Raw genomic sequence first — 22963 nt, forward strand, 5'->3', positions numbered from 1 at the left:
CAGCCTGGAGCTGACCTGAAAAATGCCAAGGAACAAATAAATGTGAGGAGAGTCTAATCTTAAGTCCTCTTGATGACATGGGTTCATGCCAGATGCATGGCCCCTAATTTGGCAGCTTGAACAATGGTGCTTAAATCTCTGCTTAAACCTCAGCATCACCGCATAATACATGCTGATTTGGCTCCAGCGGAAATGAAAATGTTCCTTGTTGAAAAAAAGAGCAGTTTCAAAAGTGAATTTTAAAAGTTATACTTTTTATTTCAAACTGCTTTGTTGAAAAAGGTACATGGCGATAAAATACAAAAAAATACCTTCACCTTATTTCATGAGCAAGTGTGTACAAATGCACAAGTGTGACGGACATTTTTAAGTTTAGCTTTTACAAACAATGCATCACCATAATACCACATGTAACCTGCAGTGAGTACCATAGGTCAGTGCCCATGGTTAGAAAAAAGTAAAAGGACATTAAGTAAGTAACAGAAAAACACAAAAGCATGTGCACTGTGGTCCACAGGAAACATTGTAAACTGATTTTTAAAAATGGTTTTGATTCTACTTTATTCCCAAACACATATTCAGTCAGTACAGCACATCTATGACGATCAATGAATCCTTATTTAGAAGTAATAGGAGTAAGATTTAAATAATCATCAGTATTAATTGGGTCGGGAAAAATTAACAATTCATAATCTCAGTATCAATTTGTGTTTTCACTATCTGGTTAAAAATCTTATTTTGTATGTTCTAGATATAAATTGTCTAAAAACTACTCTTAACAAAATAAAAATAAAAAAGTTGTGAGACAAAATCTGTATTTTCTTCTCATTAAAAAGATTATAAACATGTAAAAAAAAACTATAGTGACAAACATTTAAAAACGTAAAAAAGAAAACCATTTTGTTAAAACAAACATACTGTGTAAAGTTACTATGTCTTTCAAATTGTAATTGGGAGTCGATCTAATGGGAGCTATCATTTAATGCAGAGTAGGTCACAGTCCGAGACATTTACATTCATTTTTTTGCTAAACAGTAAATTTGATCACAGCTCCTTAGGTTGAAAAACCTCTTTGCAGTTTAAAAGGTGACAAAAAGAGCTTCAACTCTGATAAAAGCAGAACCCAGTTGATTACTTACTGCAGTAACATGCTGATATCCACAGCCTAACAGTAGTAGTCAGTTTAAGGTCTCTCTTTAAGGTCTCTCACTGACGTGATAGTTGATAAAATATCACATGGTTTTATTCTTTAGACAACCCCATTTTTAAAGCAGCAAACATGAGCAGAAATGCTCTAAATCTTAAACTTCACAAATCCAATCATTCTGTGGAGGACAAACCAAACTTCGATGATGTTTCACAACCATTAAGTTCTTGTCTCTGTCACATCATTCATACATTAACACTGTTGTCCTTTGCCCAACAGTCTGCGTAAAATTAACGTATCCATAGTTAACAAAAGCTTAGTAAAACAAAAACTTTATGGCTACAAAATATTTTGTCATTCATTGCATATGGATGTAAGATGTACAGTTTTGTTTTTTAGGAATTTAAAAGGGTTCTCACAGCTTCAGAAAGGTATTGAGTTCTTGCTAGTTAAAATCCAAAGCTTATCTGCTTTATTGTTGATGTGAGCTTTATTGTGGTTTTTGTTGCTCTTTGGTGGTTATGGCTTCCCTAATTCCTATCTAACCTCTCACTGCTCAGCTTTGTAGCAGTAGACCCCGTAAGACTTCTGCTTCTTGTCTGGGAAACCAACAAACCGCACTGCAACTTCAGTCGGGCTGCAGTTCTTGCGAGGCCTGGAGATGGGGTAGCGGACACTTCCATCAGCCAACCAGCCAGCGTCACAGCGATCGTAGCCTTCAAGCTTCCAGGCAGCATATATGTGGCCCACCTTGGCGATCTCTGCACCATCATCTAGGCATGCCTGCATGGCCTCATCAAAGGTCAACCTGTCAGGCTGGACCAGCCAATAGAACTGTCCTGGTGGCAGAGAAACAAAACAAGTGTTTCAGGAGAAGAACCTGATGGCCTTAATTAAATAAGAAATCAACACCGTGGATAAAGAAATAAAAACCTCACCTTTGAGTGCAGAAGCATAGCAAAACACATCGTAACGATTCTTCTGTTTGTCACGACGGCCATAGTTTCTGAGGCCCGGCCCAATGTTGGAGCCACCACAAGGCTCTCTGGGTTTGGTGATTGGATACTGCACTGTGCTATCATTCAGCCAGCCAGCATTGCACCAGTCCAGGCCACCCTTCCAGGCCTCAAGCAGCTGATCATAGGAGGCAATCACAGCATCCTGTTCCTCACAAGCCTGCACAGCATCATCAAAGTCCAGGTTGTAGCGACCCAGATGGGGGGAGTATGGGAACACAACACCTGAGTGAAGCAGAAGAGATTAAATTCAGAATTCAAAATCTAATAATTTAGCCATGTACAACACAGTTATCACATTGTAAAGAACTGTTAGCATGATTGGCCTCAATGCAATTTACAAACAAAACAAAAAAATCTTTGGTCTGTCCAATTAAGATGCTAATTTAGGAGAAGAAGAGGAAGAATGTGTGTGTGGTAGGTCCACTGCAGTCTCTCCAGGGAAGCTGGCCTAGCTGGCATGTGATATGTTTAGTTTTATGTTAGTGAATGTAGGCCCATTAGTCTTTCAGGTCCTGCAGCTTGCAAAATGTCTTCAGAGACCACGCTTTGCTAACTCATTAATTTTGTGCTTGTCTACCCCTCTGCACGGAAGAAAATATCTTCTCATGAAAACTAGGTGTTAAGTTCTGCTCCATTAAAGATCAAAGCAAAGTAATAGTAAAATCATGATTCAAAATTGAATATACACTTCACAACAGCCTAATTCAAGAGGAATATTTACATGATGCTGCAGACTTAATGGCAGAAATGCTCTGATAGTTTACACATTGTGGTGCCCTCCTTATACCAATTTCAACCTAAGTAAATCGTCAATTTTTAATGGTTAGCAAAAGCAAAATTTAACTGTCATATCAAAGTAGCAGGGGGCTATCATTATTCTGTTCAAACTACTTTGGTCTGAAACTACATGTGCGTGTCCAGCCTCCACCCAGATTTATCCTTCACACGTGAAAAACTATCAACAAAATGTGGGTGGGAGCTGCCTTTTGGTGCAAAAGAGCTTTGACATACTGCAAATATTTAATGCTTCACCATGCCAGACTTTAGAAATATATTGTATGGATAAATGTCTAAATGATCACTCTAGCATGAAAGGTAGTTAATCTTCGTGTACCATGGGTTGACATTTTAGTGATTATAAAATCTGATGAGTAAGTCAGATGTATGGGGATATGGACTGGATAAGATGTAAATGTGTTTCTGTTTACTGATGTTGAACAGTATTCAAATGTAATCATGACTGAATCATTTCAGTGGTTTGTATAAATCAGCACAAGCTGTCTGTTCTTTTGTTTTTCTTTTTCCACAGGAAAAGGAAATGTGGCTGTTTTCAATAACTCGAAACAAAAACATTGTTGAGGAAGATGTTTGATCCTGAATTTATGCGATTTTAAAGGGGAAAGGACATATATGAAATGACCTTGAACACACACTAATGTCTTCCCAACTAGAATTAGAACTTACACAAATTATATTGACGTGAGCCCCGTCCCTAAGCTAAGTTTCTGAATAGATCTAGAAACAGGATTTACCATCAATGAGACCGCTGTGCACCTCCAAGATGATCTCCTGCATGGCATCTTCCATCCCGCTGATGATCTCACAGCGGTATTTTCCCGAGTCTTCCATGGAGACGTCAGTTATCATTATGGAGGCATCATCATTGTCAGCCTCCATCAAAAAGACACGGTCCACGAAGCTTCCATAGGTCTTCTTGTGGAATCCCATTGAAAGCAGCACATCCTCATTCAGTGCTTCATCATCTGCCACCTTGGTCCATTTGATGCGAAGACCAGTGTTACCAAAGGACATGGTGTCTTGGGACTGGAGTTTACAGCGCAGGGTGACATTGGCACCAAGGTCAGCAAAAACCTTAACTGGAAAAGAGGAAAACATGATATAACCTTCCTGGAGTTTGGTGGTGACTGGGGCCTATGACACTCAAACTTAAACTGGGAAAAAATGTATGTAAAGTTTATATAAAGTTAGTATTATATTTAACACAATGATTGCAAAGATAACATCAAGAAATTTTTGCTTTGCTTTTGTACATGGCATGAAAGAGATTTCGCAAAAGTATGTGTGAGAAATCAAAAAAGGAAAAATGCCTTTCACAATTCTTCCCTCTTTATTGGTCTTTCTTTTATGTACATAATTGCTCCACAGCAAGTTTTGGCATGTGTACACTGCACATATTATTGTACTATACACATGTACATGCAGATCCTTACAGTCAAAAGTATTGTCTCACTCAAAACCATCACAGAGTCTGAGGGTATCTTGTTTGGTTTATTAGATGCAGCACTGGACACCAGCCAATCTTTGGCCCCCGGAGCCAGTTATCCTCTTCAGTCTCCTTCCTGTTCTTGTCAGTCCTGGCACTTGTAAACCTTTGGTTCCCCTGCATTAACCCTCAAAGGGCTTATCATTCATCTGCTCCATCTGAATTGTGTAAAGCCTCTCAGGCACCAAGTGAACAACAAGAAAAGTAAGCAGATAATGTAGTTAATGATATACAGAATCTAGCTGTTGTCATTATTTTCTCTTTTATTTATTTCCTCTGTGCATTCCCCCTCTGTCCTCTTGGTCCAAACTAGGCCACCCTTTAGCTCAAAATGGCAGGCCATTTGTGTCTCACCGTGGGTTCCCACAATCTCCCTGGTGTCCTTATTTAGACCTCACAGGACTTGCTTAGTTAAGAAGACCCCAACCAGGAAGGGGTGGCCTGTGCCAGGCAATAACGAGCACCAGATGAATGGACGTGCAGGACCCCTGACCCCCACCACCACAGGTACAACCTTGAACAATCAGCCTTGTAAGTGGAGTCAAACTCTGTAATACAGAGGACTTGACATATAATATGGTAATTACATAACTGAGTGGATCAACTTCTACGGTTAGGGCTTTTTAGCTATGAGCGGTCTGCAGACATAGCTATTAATCTTATGCAACCAAGTAGTTTTTGGCTGAATCCAGGTTCAGTGCTTAAATTTCGCCCTTTGAGTGTCTGTTTCCATGTCTATGTTTCACTAGAAAACCCTAGGCTGCTCTGTTTCTGATTTATTTTTCCTCCCACTTACTCAGTATGTATGATCTGTGTTTGAACCAGTCTGTCTCTGCTTTCTGACTGGAGATGCATTTGTGTTGAGGCGCCTCGCTTTGAGCAGCCACACCAGAGCCATGACTAGAATACTGTGTCTCTGGCTCTTCAAAGTTTCCCACATGGGCAATACAGGAAAATAATAAGAGCCACTGGCTTGCTGCCTGATGTTCTGATCAACCCACAGCCTGCCCCCAACACACACACACACACACACACAGTGAGTGACGCTGAAATGACTTCTAATCAAACCCATGTCTAAACTGTCCCAATCCTCTATTCTAACCACACAGTAGACACGTGTCTGGACTTTGTTCAGTGGTGCGCAGATCATTAGTATTGAGCCCTCCTGCAGAAGGATTTAATTAGCAGAAGCACTGCTGACAGAACTAATCTACCCCTCACTCCCATCTCCTGCCACTTTATCCTTCATTTTTTTTCATTTCTCTCATGAGGCTGCATATGTCAGAGGCTGCTTCTGTTACCCAGTCACCACACCCAGTAGCCTCACTCGCCTCTTGAGTGGTCAGCACTATGCCAGGTATTTTACGAGCTAGAAAACACCCTTTCGCCGCCTGCTAATTACTAATGTCTTCGAAAGCATTGCAGAGTTTAAAAAATGTCTGGACAAGATTCCTCTTTGACCGTTCTGTCAACAAGGAATGACTCACAGCCTCGCCGTGCCTCATAAATTCTCTGCATGGGTAGCAGTTTGCATTAAGTGTGACTGAAACCTGAGGGCTCCAGAATGACTAAACCACTCATCAAAAGCCCTGGCGAAGGTGAAGGCGATGGTGACGTCAACACCAGCTCACCCTATGCAATGCCATCCAACACTTACTCCTAAAATTTTCCAGATTTCTAAACCTTACTCAAGAAAATAGAGTAGATAGAGTAAAGGGGTTCATTGTACTGTCTGTGGTTTGAAATTCTGAAATGTGAGACAGAAAGATGGTTGATTAAAGATCAGTTTGCCTACACAGTGCTAAGAAAAGAGATTGGACTTAATTGCCGTAGTCATATCGACCTAATACCTTTTAGATCATTATCAAAGAACTCTGTCCCTTAGACATGTTATATATTCTGGAACAACCTTAAAGATAGATGATTATGCCTGAGAAACAGTAGTAGCAGACAGAAAGACAGGCACGTTAAAAGTAATTCCATACTCTTTCCTGTTCCTTCAGTTACCAGCAGACACATGTCCCACAGGAGAATGTGGCCCCAACCATGTGGGGCACACCACTCTCATAAAGCACCAGCCTGTTGTGTGTACTCAACCCTTCAGGAAGAGAAGGAAGCCTTTCTTTTCTTTGTCGCACCTCAAACAACATCCTATTTATATAGGAGGTCAAAGGTGGTGCCAAATTGTCACATTTAACATAAAAATGGGTCATCAAAAGAATTCTGAATGGTTTCTATCTGAAATGTCTGTGAGGAGTGCAGCTGGGAGAGAAAACACAGCAAAAAACAGTAAATGAACACATGTGCATGACAATAAAAACTCTGCAGCTGCAGCCAAGACCTACTTCCATTTTATGACTGAGCACAATTCTCTCTCGCTCTGTAAAAGGTTGTATTAGCAAGTGATTGGAACCATCTGCTTCTTTGTAACACCAAAATTGTAAATTAACAGCATTACAGTGGTCCAAATCTACTCAGTGACCTATATATTCTGAAACTGCAAGAGTTTAATTATGGCGTTAAAGTATAATTTGCACTTCAATTTATTAAATGAACCAAATGTTTAACTTGCTCAAATCTCTGAAAAGGATTGAAATCTGCTGAAAGAAATCACTGCATGTTTATATCAGTGTGTATATCATGTGCCACACCCTCTGACAGAGCAGCTAGACATGTGATGCTTTACAACATCCCACAGCTTTGCTCTCTTCTGCTGCTGGCCCTCTTGTGTCAATATGGAGAAAGAATTAACAAGCACAGCTGGGACAAACACAGCAGGCCAACTCCTACTCACTAATTCCAATAAACTCTTTCCTGTTGTCTCTCATGCAGAACAAGCACAGACACAAAGTGTGGACGTGTATCACTTGCGCGGGTACACATTTGCAATCCCCCAGCACACATGTACACTAGACTGTCGACAGAGTCATTTGTTAGATTTCACTCAAATCAATTAACGCATATGTGACAGGACTAAACATGGCTCCATCACTGTCTCATCCCTTTGCCTAAACACATTTTCTGCTCTGACCCCAGCCTCAGCCAAGCCCCTTTTCCCACCCAGCCCTGGCAAAGGGGCCAAGCCTCAGTAGCCAACAACCACAGTAAGCATTAGACTTAACAGGCTATTACTTCACAGGGAAAGACAGAGTCATTTGGCTGCTGTTCAGCATGGGGCTCTATATGTTTGGCTGTGGGTCGTTAATCTTAACTTTGCTCCTGTCAGACTGCCTGTTACAGTGGCGGGTTTCCAAAAGCTCCCAGTGCTAGAGTGAGTCAGTAGGTATAAGGACGGGCAACGCCCCGTGAACAGACAGAGAACACACTGCTCATGTGGCCAATAAAAACTATACTGTGTGGAACAGTGATTGAGCTGGCCTGAGCTGAGCCAGTTTTTCTTGATGCAGTCATACACAGCATAAACATACATGCACCATATATAGACACACATACATGAGCGCGCACCTGTAACATCACTGGCCAGTGGGAGAAATTTCAATGTTTGGATAAAACAGCATCATCTCATCCCAGAGTGAAACTGTTACAAACCCTGCAGACGAGCCATTTCCTCCCATCTTGGATGAGAGACAGAGCTGAGACATCCCTAATTTGACATCTATTGAGTCAGCTTGCAGGGCTGCTGAAAGCGCATTAAATATCACTCAGTACATATAACATGAAGGCTTCTGGATAACCTTTTTGTTTTTTCTTTCACCACAGCAGTAGATTTATTCTAGCATTTCAGAGCTTGCAAGGTGTATCTCAATGAGTCATCCTGAAGGCAGGTGTGAATTTGAATTATAACAGCCCCATTATGGGGTGTAGATGCTCTCAGATGAGACTTATTTCTAGGTTTTCATGTTTTGTCTGTAACGGGAAAAAGAAGAAGACAGAAAACAGATAAAATGACAGAAAAAGAAAAAAAAAAACAAAAGGTCAAGATTTTACCATGGGAAATTCCTGACTATTTTTGCACTCTAGTAAGGATTCACATCCAAGAAGGGACAAGCACTACTAGCCTAGTTTTGGCCACTGAGGCACCTGTGACCCATTTCAAGCGTACAAGTAGTAGTATCAGTGGCGTGATCCTCATTCTGTGGTGTGGGCAGAGAGCCTCTGTGAATGACAGGGTGATTTATTCACCAGCCAGTCCATGCTGTGGTGGTCTGTACGCAGCAAGTCAATGAGTCAGTGGTGAGCCACACTGTGGCTGTGTGTGTTACCCCAGAGACGACTCTGTTACCTACAGCTACAATGACCCTGCTGTTACACAAGCCTGTGCTGTGGTACCACTTTACTTAGATCTCTTACACAGCTCATCCTCCTGTTCGTTTTTTTTTTTTCTCCATGCACAGACATGGAGAACAGAATTTACACACACACACACAAACACATGCATTCACAAAGGTGGTATCAAACACACACAAATTTAAAACAGAAATATGTGGGTGAGATCTTTTTATTCTTTGACAGAAATTTAATCTTACCTTTTGGTTGTGAGGGAGGATTCGTCACCTGACTGTACGCACTGCCAGCCAGGGTCAGGGAGATTACTGTGATGCACAGCAGACTTGTCATTTTCTCTTTTTTTTTCATACAAAGTGCCCTCTACAAGAAGAATATAAATATAAAACTTAAAAAGAAACCAAAAAAAGGTACTAAAGTTATCTAAACTATAAATATTTAAGGAGTATTTCTTCTCTTTTAATTTTTATTCATTTAGCAGTCCCTCTTTCTGTCTGGCTTTGTGCAGCAGTCGCCTGTGGTGCTGCTGGAAAGTTTGGGCTCCTCAGAGATCCAGACAAGTGCCTTTTATTGTAGCCTTGCATGGTTGAGACCACTCCCCCTCCCCTCAGCCCATCACCACGCACAGCTCTATACTGGCTCTTCTTTGCTACATTATTTATGAAAGACTCCCTCCTCTCCTTTGGGAGTATAAAGGACACAGGAAAAACCCCACTCAATTAACCTGCAGAGGATTTTCCTGAGTCACATGTATATTAGCCTGACGTGGAACTGCAATAATTCCTGTGAGTAATTCTACACAGTAAAAATAACAAAACCTAGGTTATATCACAAAAATATAACCTAATATGACCAAATATTATTGGATATACATTTGTCCTCACTAGACATGGTGAGTGAAGCCTTTTTCTTTTTTGCATCACATCTTTTGTCTCATGACTTGCTGTCGCTGTGCTTTTCCACTCGATTAACTGTGATTCATTCTGGTTTTATGCTCCATTTCTTTATCTCTGTTTTTATAGTCTCTTTATTAGGTCTCAATTACACAAATCAAAATTAATGTTCATAAGTTCAGTACTGTCGTCATGATCAACTCTGAACTCTGTTGAGGGCCTGAATGCTTCGCCCATCCACACAAACCAGCAAACAAGCTCACACGCTTTTGAAAGAAATGACATGTAGTTACGTTGCTGCTTATTCGCTTTCACTTACGTTTGATGCAAGACTATGAAATGTAAAACGGTCATAAAAATGATGTACATAGAAGGTCTGCCCGCAAGTCACACTTTGCCTTATTCTCTTTTACTTCATTTATTATTCTCTCCTCATCCATTTCTTTCTTTTCCCCATAGAACTTATACATTCAAGGCTACAGTTCTTCCCTTCCTCCTTTCCTGTTTAAAGGGTTTAAATTTGAATTTTGAAGCCTTACCCCCCCATGACGTGTTTTATGCCATTTTGAGGTCTTACGTCATGTCATATTACTTTTTTGGCATATTTTGACGGCTTACGGCTGTATGACGTGTTTTATGACATTTTGAGGTCATTAAAATGTCATAAAAAACGTCATAGTATAGTAAGGCGTCAAAATCAGCAAAAAAAAATCAAAAATTTTTTTGACCTCAAAATGTCATGTTTTTTTTTTTGAGGTCATTCTAAAATCCAACTTTTTTTTTTTTACCATATTTTGACACCTTAGTATACTATGATGTGTTTTATGACATTCTGAGGTCATTCTAAAATCCAACTTTTTTTTGGTATATTTTGACGCCTTAGTATACTATGACGTGTTTTATGACATTTTGAAGTCATTCTAAAATCCAACTTTTTTTTGCATATTTTGACACCTTAGTATACTATGATGTGTTTTATGACATTTTGAGGTCATTCTAAAATCAAACTTTTTTTGGTATATTTTGACGCCTTAGTATACTATGACGTGTTTTATGCCATTTTGAGGTCATTCTAAAATCCAACTTTTTTTGGAATATTTTGATGCATTACGGCCGTATGACATGTTTTATGACATTTTGAGGTCATTCTAAAATCCAACTTTTTTGGCATATTTTGACGCCTTAGTCATTTTTTTTAACCTCAAAATGTCATAAAAAAGTCATAGTATATTAAGGCGTCAAAATCTGCAAAAAAAAGTCTGATTTTCTTTCGCCTCAAAATGTCATAAAGAACATCATAGTATAGTAAGGCGTCAAAATCGGCCAAAAAAAGTCAAAACATTTTTTGACCTCAAAATGTCATAAAAAACGTCATAGTATAGTAAGGCGTCAAAATTGGACAAAAGAAGTCCAAATTTTTTTTACCTCAAAATGTCATAAAAAACGTCATAGTATAATATGGCGTTTTTTTCGGGCAAAAAAAGTCAAAAAAATTTTTGACCTCAAAATGTCATAAAAAACGTCATAGTATAGTATGGCGTTTTTTCGGGCAAAAAAAGTCAAACTTTTTTTTGACCTCAAAATGTCAGAAAAAACGTCATAGTATAATACGGCGTTTTTTTCGGGCAAAAAAAGTCAAAAATTTTTTTGACCTCAAAATGTCAGAAAAAACGTCATAGTATAGTATGGCGTTTTTTTCGGGCAAAAAAAGTCAAACTTTTTTTTGACCTCAAAATGTCATAAAAAACGTCATAGTATAGTATGGCGTTTTTTTCGGGCAAAAAAAGTCCAAATTTTTTTGACCTCAAAATGTCATAAAAAACGTCATAGTATAGTAAGGCATCAAAATTGGACAAAAAAAGTCAAAATTTTTTTTGACCTCAAAATGTCATAAAAAACGTCATAGTATAGTAAGGCGTCAAAATTGGACAAAAAAAGTCAAAAATTTTTTTGACCTCAAAATGTCATAAAAAACGTCATAGTATAGTATGGCGTTTTTTTCGGGCAAAAAAGGTCAAAAATTTTTTTTGACCTCAAAATGTCATAAAAAACGTCATAGTATAGTAAGGCGTCAAAATCGGACAAAAAAAGTCAAAAAATTTTTTGACCTCAAAATGTCATAAAAAAACGTCATAGTATAGTATGGCGTTTTTTTTGGGCAAAAAAGTCAAAAATTTTTTTGACCTCAAAATGTCATAAAAAACGTCATAGTATAGTAAGGCGTCAAAATTGGACAAAAAAAGTCAAAAAATTTTTTGACCTCAAAATGTCATAAAAAACGTCATAGTATAGTAAGGCGTCAAAATTGGACAAAAAAAGTCAAAAAAAATTTTGACCTCAAAATGTCATAAAAAACGTCATAGTATAGTATGGCGTTTTTTTCGGGCAAAAAAGGTCAAAACTTTTTTTGACCTCAAAATGTCATAAAAAACGTCATAGTATAGTAAGGCGTCAAAATTGGACAAAAAAAGTCAAAAATTTTTTTGACCTCAAAATGTCATAAAAAACGTCATAGTATAGTAAGGCGTCAAAATTGGACAAAAAAAGTCAAAAAATTTTTTGACCTCCAAATGTCATAAAAAAACGTCATAGTATAGTAAGGCGTCAAAATTGGACAAAAAAAGTCAAAAATTTTTTTGACCTCAAAATGTCATAAAAAACGTCATAGTATAGTAAGGCGTAAAAATTGGACAAAAAAAGTCAAAAAATTTTTTGACCTCAAAATGTCATAAAAAACGTCATAGTATAGTATGGCGTTTTTTTCGGGCAAAAAAGTCAAAAAATTTTTTGACCTCAAAATGTCATAAAAAACGTCATAGTATAGTAAGGCGTCAAAATTGGGCAAAAAAAGTCAAAAATTTTTTTGACCTCAAAATGTCATAAAAAAACGTCATAGTATAGTATGGCGTTTTTTTTTGGGCAAAAAAGTCAAAAAATTTTTTGACCTCAAAATGTCATAAAAAACGTCATAGTATAGTAAGGCGTCAAAATTGGACAAAAAAAGTCAAAATTTTTTTTGACCTCAAAATGTCATAAAAAACGTCATAGTATAGTAAGGCGTCAAAATTGGACAAAAAAAGTCAAAAATTTTTTTGACCTCAAAATGTCATAAAAAACGTCATAGTATTGTAAGGCGTTTTTTTCGGGCAAAAAAAGTCAAACTTTTTTTTGACCTCAAAATGTCATAAAAAACGTCATAGTATAGTAAGGCGTCAAAATTGGACAAAAAAAGAAAATTTTTTCTGACTTCAATATGTCATAAAAAAACGTCATAGTATAGTATGGCGTCTTTTTCGGGCAAAAAAAGTCAAAAATTTTTTTGACCTCAAAATGTCATAAAAAACGTCATAGTATAGTATGGCGTTTTTTTCAGGCAAAAAAAGTCAAAAGATTTTTTGACCTCAAAATGTCATAAAAAACGTCATAGTATAGTAAGGTGTCAAAATTGGACAAAAAAAGTCAAACATTTTTTTGACCTCAAAATGTCATAAAAACGTCATAGTATAGTAAGGCGTCAAAATTGGACAAAAAAAGTCAAACTTTTTTTTGACCTCAAAATGTCATAAAAAACGTCATAGTATAGTATGGCGTTTTTTTCGGGCAAAAAAAAGTCAAAATTTTTTTTGACCTCAAAATGTCATAAAAAACGTCATAGTATAGTAAGGCGTCAAAATTGGACAAAAAAAGTCAAAATTTTTTTTGACCTCAAAATGTCATAAAAAACGTCATAGTATAGTATGGCGTTTTTTTGGGGCAAAAAAAGTCAAAAAATTTTTTGACCTCAAAATGTCATAAAAAACGTCATAGTATAGTATGGCGTTTTTTTCGGGCAAAAAAAGTCAAAATTTTTTTGACCTCAAAATGTCATAAAAAACGTCATAGTATAGTCAGGCGTCAAAATTGGACAAAAAAAGTCAAACATTTTTTTGACCTCAAAATGTCATAAAAAACGTCATAGTATAGTAAGGTGTCAAAATTGGACAAAAAAAGTCAAACATTTTTTTGACCTCAAAATGTCATAAAAACGTCATAGTATAGTAAGGCGTCAAAATTGGACAAAAAAAGTCAAACTTTTTTTTGACCTCAAAATGTCATAAAAAACGTCATAGTATAGTATGGCGTTTTTTTCGGGCAAAAAAAAGTCAAAATTTTTTTTGACATCAAAATGTCATAAAAAATGTCATAGTATAGTAAGGCGTCAAAATTGGACAAAAAAAGTCAAAATTTTTTTTGACCTCAAAATGTCATAAAAAACGTCATAGTATAGTAAGGCGTCAAAATTGGACAAAAAAAGTCAAAAAATTTTTTGACCTCAAAATGTCATAAAAAACGTCATAGTATAGTAAGGCGTCAAAATTGGACAAAAAAAGTCAAAAAATTTTTTGACCTCAAAATGTCATAAAAAACGTCATAGTATAGTATGGCGTTTTTTTTCGGGCAAAAAAAGTCAAAAAATTTTTTGACCTCAAAATGTCATAAAAAACGTCATAGTATAGTATGGCGTTTTTTTCGGGCAAAAAAAGTCAAAATTTTTTTGACCTCAAAATGTCATAAAAAACGTCATAGTATAGTCAGGCGTCAAAATTGGACAAAAAAAGTCAAAATTTTTTTTGACCTCAAAATGTCATAAAAAACGTCATAGTATAGTAAGGCGTCAAAATTGGACAAAAAAAGTCAAAAATTTTTTTGACCTCAAAATGTCATAAAAAACGTCATAGTATAGTATGGCGTTTTTTTCGGGCAAAAAAGGTCAAAAATTTTTTTTGACCTCAAAATGTCATAAAAAACGTCATAGTATAGTAAGGCGTCAAAATCGGACAAAAAAAGTCAAAAAATTTTTTGACCTCAAAATGTCATAAAAAACGTCATAGTATTGTAAGGCGTTTTTTTCGGGCAAAAAAAGTCAAACTTTTTTTTGACCTCAAAATGTCATAAAAAATGTCATAGTATAGTAAGGCGTCAAAATTGGACAAAAAAAGAAATTTTTTTCTGACTTCAATATGTCATAAAAAACGTCATAGTATAGTATGGCGTCTTTTTCGGGCAAAAAAAGTCAAAAATTTTTTTGACCTCAAAATGTCATAAAAAACGTCATAGTATAGTATGGCGTTTTTTTCAGGCAAAAAAAGTCAAAAGATTTTTTGACCTCAAAATGTCATAAAAAACGTCATAGTATAGTAAGGTGTCAAAATTGGACAAAAAAAGTCAAACATTTTTTTGACCTCAAAATGTCATAAAAACGTCATAGTATAGTAAGGCGTCAAAATTGGACAAAAAAAGTCAAACTTTTTTTTGACCTCAAAATGTCATAAAAAACGTCATAGTATAGTATGGCGTTTTTTTCGGGCAAAAAAAAGTCAAAATTTTTTTTGACCTCAAAATGTCATAAAAAACGTCATAGTATAGTAAGGCGTCAAAATTGGACAAAAAAAGTCAAAATTTTTTTTGACCTCAAAATGTCATAAAAAACGTCATAGTATAGTATGGCGTTTTTTTTCGGGCAAAAAAAAGTCAAAAAATTTTTTGACCTCAAAATGTCATAAAAAACGTCATAGTATAGTATGGCGTTTTTTTCGGGCAAAAAAAGTCAAAAATTTTTTGACCTCAAAATGTCATAAAAAACGTCATAGTATAGTCAGGCGTCAAAATTGGACAAAAAAAGTCAAAATTTTTTTTGACCTCAAAATGTCATAAAAAACGTCATAGTATAGTAAGGTGTCAAAATTGGACAAAAAAAGTCAAACATTTTTTTGACCTCAAAATGTCATAAAAACGTCATAGTATAGTAAGGCGTCAAAATTGGACAAAAAAAGTGAAACTTTTTTTTGACCTCAAAATGTCATAAAAAACGTCATAGTATAGTATGGCGTTTTTTTCGGGCAAAAAAAAGTCAAAATTTTTTTTGACCTCAAAATGTCATAAAAAACGTCATAGTATAGTAAGGCGTCAAAATTGGACAAAAAAAGTCAAAATTTTTTTTGACCTCAAAATGTCATAAAAAACGTCATAGTATAGTAAGGCGTAAAAATTGGACAAAAAAAGTCAAAAATTTTTTTGACCTCAAAATGTCATAAAAAACGTCATAGTATAGTAAGGCGTCAAAATTGGACAAAAAAAGTCAAAAAAAATTTTGACCTCAAAATGTCATAAAAAACGTCATAGTATAGTATGGCGTTTTTTTCGGGCAAAAAAAGTCAAAAAATTTTTTGACCTCAAAATGTCATAAAAAACGTCATAGTATAGTATGGCGTTTTTTTCGGGCAAAAAAAGTCAAAATTTTTTTGACCTCAAAATGTCATAAAAAACGTCATAGTATAGTCAGGCGTCAAAATTGGACAAAAAAAGTCAAAAATTTTTTTGACCTCAAAATGTCATAAAAAACGTCATAGTATAGTAAGGCGTCAAAATTGGACAAAAAAAGTCAAAAATTTTTTTGACCTCAAAATGTCATAAAAAACGTCATAGTATAGTATGGCGTTTTTTTCGGGCAAAAAAGGTCAAAAAATTTTTTTGACCTCAAAATGTCATAAAAAACGTCATAGTATAGTAAGGCGTCAAAATCGGACAAAAAAAGTCAAAATTTTTTTGACCTCAAAATGTCATAAAAAAACGTCATAGTATAGTATGGCGTTTTTTTTGGGCAAAAAAGTCAAAAATTTTTTTGACCTCAAAATGTCATAAAAAACGTCATAGTATAGTAAGGCGTCAAAATTGGACAAAAAAAGTCAAAAATTTTTTTGACCTCAAAATGTCATAAAAAACGTCATAGTATAGTAAGGCGTCAAAATTGGACAAAAAAAGTCAAAAAAAATTTTGACCTCAAAATGTCATAAAAAACGTCATAGTATAGTATGGCGTTTTTTTCGGGCAAAAAAGGTCAAAAATTTTTTTGACCTCAAAATGTCATAAAAAACGTCATAGTATAGTAAGGCGTCAAAATTGGACAAAAAAAGTCAAAAATTTTTTTGACCTCAAAATGTCATAAAAAACGTCATAGTATAGTAAGGCGTCAAAATTGGACAAAAAAAGTCAAAAAATTTTTTGACCTCCAAATGTCATAAAAAACGTCATAGTATAGTAAGGCGTCAAAATTGGACAAAAAAAGTCAAAAAAATTTTTGACCTCAAAATGTCATAAAAAATGTCATAGTATAGTAAGGCGTCAAAATTGGACAAAAAAAGTCAAAAATTTTTTTGACCTCAAAATGTCATAAAAAACGTCATAGTATAGTATGGCGTTTTTTTCGGGCAAAAGAAGTCAAAAAATTTTTTGACCTCAAAATGTCATAAAAAACGTCATAGTATAGTATGGCGTTTTTTTCAGGCAAAAAAAGTCAAAAAAATTTTTGACCTCAAAATGTCATAAAAAACGTCATAGTATAGTAAGGCGTCAAAATTGGACAAAAAAAGTCAAAAATTTTTTTGACCTCAAAATGTCATAAAAAACGTCATAGTATAGTAAGGCGTCAAAATTGGACAAAAAAAGTCAAAATTTTTTTTGACCACAAAATGTAATAAAAAACGTCATAGTATTGTAAGGCGTTTTTTTCGGGCAAAAAAAGTCAAACTTTTTTTTGACCTCAAAATGTCATAAAAAACGTCATAGTATAGTAAGGCGTCAAAATTGGACAAAAAAAGAAAATTTTTTCTGACTTCAATATGTCATAAAAAACGTCATAGTATAGTATGGCGTCTTTTTCGGGCAAAAAAAGTCAAAAAATTTTTTGACCTCAAAATGTCATAAAAAACATCATAGTATAGTAAGGCATCAAAATTGGACAAAAAAAGTCAAAAAAATTTTTTGACCTCAAAATGTCATAAAAAACATCATAGTATAGTAAGGCGTCAAAATTGGACAAAAAAAGTCAAAAAAAATTTTTGACCTCAAAATGTCATAAAAAACGTCATAGTATAGTAAGGCGTCAAAATTGGACAAAAAAAGTCAAAAAAAATTTTGACCTCAAAATGTCATAAAAAACGTCATAGTATAGTATGGCGTTTTTTTCGGGCAAAAGAGGTCAAAAATTTTTTTGACCTCAAAATGTCATAAAAAACGTCATAGTATAGTAAGGCGTCAAAATTGGACAAAAAAAGTCAAAAAATTTTTTGACCTCAAAATGTCATAAAAAACATCATAGTATAGTATGGCGTTTTTTTCAGGCAAAAAAAGTCAAAAATTTTTTTGACATCAAAATGTCATAAAAAACGTCATAGTATAGTAAGGCGTCAAAATTGGACAAAAAAAGTCAAAAAAAATTTTGACCTCAAAATGTCATAAAAAACGTCATAGTATAGTATGGCGTTTTTTTCGGGCAAAAAAAATCAAAAAATTTTTTGACCTAAGAATGTCATAAAAAACGTCATAGTATAGTATGGCGTCTTTTTCGGGCAAAAAAAGTCAAAAATTTTTTTGACCTCAAAATGTCATAAAAAACGTCATAGTATAGTAAGGCATCAAAATTGGATTAAAAAAAGTCAAAAAATTTTTTTGACCTCAAAATGTCATAAAAAACGTCATAGTATAGTAAGGCGTCAAAATTGGACAAAAAAAGTCAAAATTTTTTTTGACCTCAAAATGTCATAAAAAACGTCATAGTATAGTAAGGCGTCAAAATTGGACAAAAAAAGTCAAAAATTTTTTTGACCTCAAAATGTCATAAAAAACGTCATAGTATAGTATGGCGTTTTTTTTGGGCAAAAAAGTCAAAAATTTTTTTGACCTCAAAATGTCATAAAAAACGTCATAGTATAGTAAGGCGTCAAAATTGGACAAAAAAAGTCAAAATTTTTTTTGACCTCAAAATGTCATAAAAAACGTCATAGTATAGTAAGGCGTCAAAATTGGACAAAAAAGTCAAAAAAATTTTTGACCTCAAAATGTCATAAAAAACGTCATAGTATAGTAAGGCGTCAAAATTGGACAAAAAAAGTCAAAAATTTTTTTGACCTCAAAATGTCATAAAAAACGTCATAGTATAGTATGGCGTTTTATTCGGGCAAAAAAGTCAAAAAATTTTTTGACCTCAAAATGTCATAAAAAACGTCATAGTATAGTAAGGCGTCAAAATTGGACAAAAAAAGTCAAAAATTTTTTTGACCTCAAAATGTCATAAAAAACATCATAGTATAGTAAGGCGTCAAAATTGGACAAAAAAAGTCAAAATTTTTTTTGACCTCAAAATGTCATAAAAAACGTCATAGTATAGTAAGGCGTCAAAATTGGACAAAAAAAGTCAAAAAAATTTTTGACCTCAAAATGTCATAAAAAACGTCATAGTATAGTATGGCGTTTTTTTCAGGCAAAAAAAGTCAAAAATTTTTTTGACATCAAAATGTCATAAAAAACGTCATAGTATAGTAAGGCGTCAAAATTGGACAAAAAAAGTCAAAAAAAATTTTGACCTCAAAATGTCATAAAAAACGTCATAGTATAGTATGGCGTTTTTTTCGGGCAAAAAAAGTCAAAACATTTTTTGACCTAAGAATGTCATAAAAAACGTCATAGTATAGTATGGCGTCTTTTTCGGGCAAAAAAAGTCAAAAATTTTTTTGACCTCAAAATGTCATAAAAAACGTCATAGTATAGTAAGGCATCAAAATTGGATTAAAAAAAGTCAAAAAAATTTTTTGACCTCAAAATGTCATAAAAAACGTCATAGTATAGTAAGGCGTCAAAATTGGACAAAAAAAGTCAAAATTTTTTTTGACCTCAAAATGTCATAAAAAACGTCATAGTATAGTATGGCGTTTTTTTCGGGTAAAAAAAGTCAAAAATTTTTTTGACCTCAAAATGTCATAAAAAACGTCATAGTATAGTAAGGCGTCAAAATTGGACAAAAAAAGTCAAAAATTTTTTTGACCTCAAAATGTCATAAAAAACGTCATAGTATAGTATGGCGTTTTTTTTTGGGCAAAAAAGTCAAAAATTTTTTTGACCTCAAAATGTCATAAAAAACGTCATAGTATAGTAAGGCGTCAAAATTGGACAAAAAAAGTCAAAATTTTTTTTAACCTCAAAATGTCATAAAAAACGTCATAGTATAGTAAGGCGTCAAAATTGGACAAAAAAAGTCAAAAAATTTTTTGACCTCAAAATGTCATAAAAAACGTCATAGTATAGTATGGCGTTTTTTTTGGGCAAAAAAGTCAAAAAAATTTTTGACCTCAAAATGTCATAAAAAACGTCATAGTATAGTAAGGCGTCAAAATTGGACAAAAAAAGTCAAATTTTTTTTTGACCTCAAAATGTCATAATAAACGTCATAGTATAGTAAGGCGTCAAAATTGGACAAAAAAAGTCAAAAAATTTTTTGACCTCAAAATGTCATAAAAAACGTCATAGTATAGTATGGCGTTTTTTTCAGGCAAAAAAAGTCAAAAAATTTTTTGACATCAAAATGTCATAAAAAACGTCATAGTATAGTAAGGCGTCAAAATTGGACAAAAAAAGTCAAAAAAAAATTTGACCTCAAAATGTCATAAAAAACGTCATAGTATAGTATGCCGTCTTTTTCGGGCAAAAAAAGTCAAAAAATTTTTTGACCTAAGAATGTCATAAAAAACGTCATAGTATAGTATGGCGTCTTTTTCGGGCAAAAAAAGTCAAAAAATTTTTTGACCTCAAAATGTCATAAAAAACGTCATAGTATAGTAAGGCGTCAAAATTGGATAAAAAAATTCAAAAAAATTTTTTGACCTCAAAATGTCATAAAAAACGTCATAGTATAGTAAGGCGTCAAAATTGGACAAAAAAAGTCAAAATTTTTTTTGACCTCAAAATGTCATAAAAAACGTCATAGTATAGTATGGCGTTTTTTTTGGGCAAAAAAGTCAAAAATTTTTTTGACCTCAAAATGTCATAAAAAACGTCATAGTATAGTAAGGCGTCAAAATTGGACAAAAAAAGTCAAAATTTTTTTTGACCTCAAAATGTCATAAAAAACGTCATAGTATAGTAAGGCGTCAAAATTGGACAAAAAAGTCAAAAAAATTTTTGACCTCAAAATGTCATAAAAAACGTCATAGTATAGTAAGGCGTCAAAATTGGACAAAAAAAGTCAAAAATTTTTTTGACCTCAAAATGTCATAAAAAACGTCATAGTATAGTATGGCGTTTTATTCGGGCAAAAAAGTCAAAAATTTTTTTGACCTCAAAATGTCATAAAAAACGTCATAGTATAGTAAGGCGTCAAAATTGGACAAAAAAAGTCAAAAATTTTTTTGACCTCAAAATGTCATAAAAAACATCATAGTATAGTAAGGCGTCAAAATTGGACAAAAAAAGTCAAAATTTTTTTTGACCTCAAAATGTCATAAAAAACGTCATAGTATAGTAAGGCGTCAAAATTGGACAAAAAAAGTCAAAAAAATTTTTGACCTCAAAATGTCATAAAAAACGTCATAGTATAGTATGGCGTTTTTTTCAGGCAAAAAAAGTCAAAAATTTTTTTGACATCAAAATGTCATAAAAAACGTCATAGTATAGTAAGGCGTCAAAATTGGACAAAAAAAGTCAAAAAAAATTTTGACCTCAAAATGTCATAAAAAACGTCATAGTATAGTATGGCGTTTTTTTCGGGCAAAAAAAGTCAAAACATTTTTTGACCTAAGAATGTCATAAAAAACGTCATAGTATAGTATGGCGTCTTTTTCGGGCAAAAAAAGTCAAAAATTTTTTTGACCTCAAAATGTCATAAAAAACGTCATAGTATAGTATGGCGTTTTTTTCAGGCAAAAAAAGTCAAAAATTTTTTGACCTCAAAATGTCATAAAAAAAATGTCATAGTATAGTAAGGCGTCAAAATTGGACAAAAAAAGTCAAATTTTTTTTGACCTCAAAATGTCATAAAAAACGTCATAGTATAGTATGGCGTTTTTTTCAGGCAAAAAAAGTCAAAAAATTTTTTGACATCAAAATGTCATAAAAAACGTCATAGTATAGTAAGGCGTCAAAATTGGACAAAAAAAGTCAAAAAAAAATTTGACCTCAAAATGTCATAAAAAACGTCATAGTATAGTATGGCGTCTTTTTCGGGCAAAAAAAGTCAAAAAAATTTTTGACCTAAGAATGTCATAAAAAACGTCATAGTATAGTATGGCGTCTTTTTCGGGCAAAAAAAGTCAAAAATTTTTTTGACCTCAAAATGTCATAAAAAACGTCATAGTATAGTAAGGCATCAAAATTGGATTAAAAAAGTCAAAAAAATTTTTTGACCTCAAAATGTCATGAAAAACGTCATAGTATAGTAAGGCGTCAAAATTGGACAAAAAAAGTCAAAAAATTTTTTGACCTCAAAATGTCATAAAAAAAATGTCATAGTATAGTAAGGCGTCAAAATTGGACAAAAAAAGTCAAAAAATTTTTTGACCTCAAAATGTCATAAAAAACGTCATAGTATAGTAAGGCGTTTTTTTCGGGCAAAAAAAGTCAAAAATTTTTTTGACCTCAAAATGTCATAAAAAACGTCATAGTATAGTAAGGCGTCAAAATTGGACAAAAAAAGTCAAAATTTTTTTTGACCTCAAAATGTCATAAAAAACGTCATAGTATAGTAAGGCGTCAAAATTGGACAAAAAAAGAAAATTTTTTCTGACTTCAATATGTCATAAAAAACGTCATAGTATAGTATGGCGTCTTTTTCGGGCAAAAAAAGTCAAAAAATTTTTTGACCTCAAAATGTCATAAAAAACGTCATAGTATAGTAAGGCGTCAAAATTGGACAAAAAAAGTCAAAAATTTTTTTGACCTCAAAATGTCATAAAAAACGTCATAGTATAGTATGGCGTTTTTTTCGGGCAAAAAAGTCAAAAATTTTTTTGACCTCAAAATGTCATAAAAAACGTCATAGTATAGTAAGGCGTCAAAATTGGACAAAAAAAGTCAAAATTTTTTTTGACCTCAAAATGTCATAAAAAACGTCATAGTATAGTAAGGTGTCAAAATTGGACAAAAAAAGTCAAAAAATTTTTTGACCTCAAAATGTCATAAAAAACGTCATAGTATAGTATGGCGTTTTTTTTGGGGAAAAAAGTCAAACTTTTTTTTGACCTCAAAATGTCATAAAAAACGTCATAGTATAGTAAGGCGTCAAAATTGGACAAAAAAAGTCAAATTTTTTTTTGACCTCAAAATGTCATAAAAAACGTCATAGTATAGTAAGGCGTCAAAATTGGACAAAAAAAGTCAAAAAAATTTTTGACCTCAAAATGTCATAAAAAACGTCATAGTATAGTATGGCGTTTTTTTCAGGCAAAAAAAGTCAAAAATTTTTTTGACATCAAAATGTCATAAAAAACGTCATAGTATAGTAAGGCGTCAAAATTGGACAAAAAAAGTCAAAAAAAATTTTGACCTCAAAATGTCATAAAAAACGTCA

The 22963-nt window shown here is 33.7% G+C and overlaps 1 protein-coding gene across 1 annotated transcript; it reads right to left on the minus strand.

The window, feature by feature from the left end:
- Positions 1–240: 240 nt before the first annotated feature.
- Positions 241–9223, minus strand: LOC121184317 (hyaluronan and proteoglycan link protein 1-like). Its single transcript, XM_041041924.1, has 4 exons — positions 8938–9223; positions 3699–4043; positions 2086–2388; positions 241–1986 (listed from the first exon to the last, which is right to left on the minus strand). The coding sequence occupies exons 1-4, from the start codon at positions 9044–9046 to the stop codon at positions 1697–1699; spliced, it is 1047 nt and encodes a 348-aa protein (XP_040897858.1). The 5' UTR covers positions 9047–9223; the 3' UTR covers positions 241–1696.
- Between the last annotated feature and the right edge of the window lie 13740 nt (positions 9224–22963).

Source organism: Toxotes jaculatrix, chromosome 7 (assembly GCF_017976425.1).
Source record: "Toxotes jaculatrix isolate fToxJac2 chromosome 7, fToxJac2.pri, whole genome shotgun sequence".
Lineage (NCBI taxonomy): Eukaryota > Metazoa > Chordata > Actinopteri > Toxotidae > Toxotes > Toxotes jaculatrix.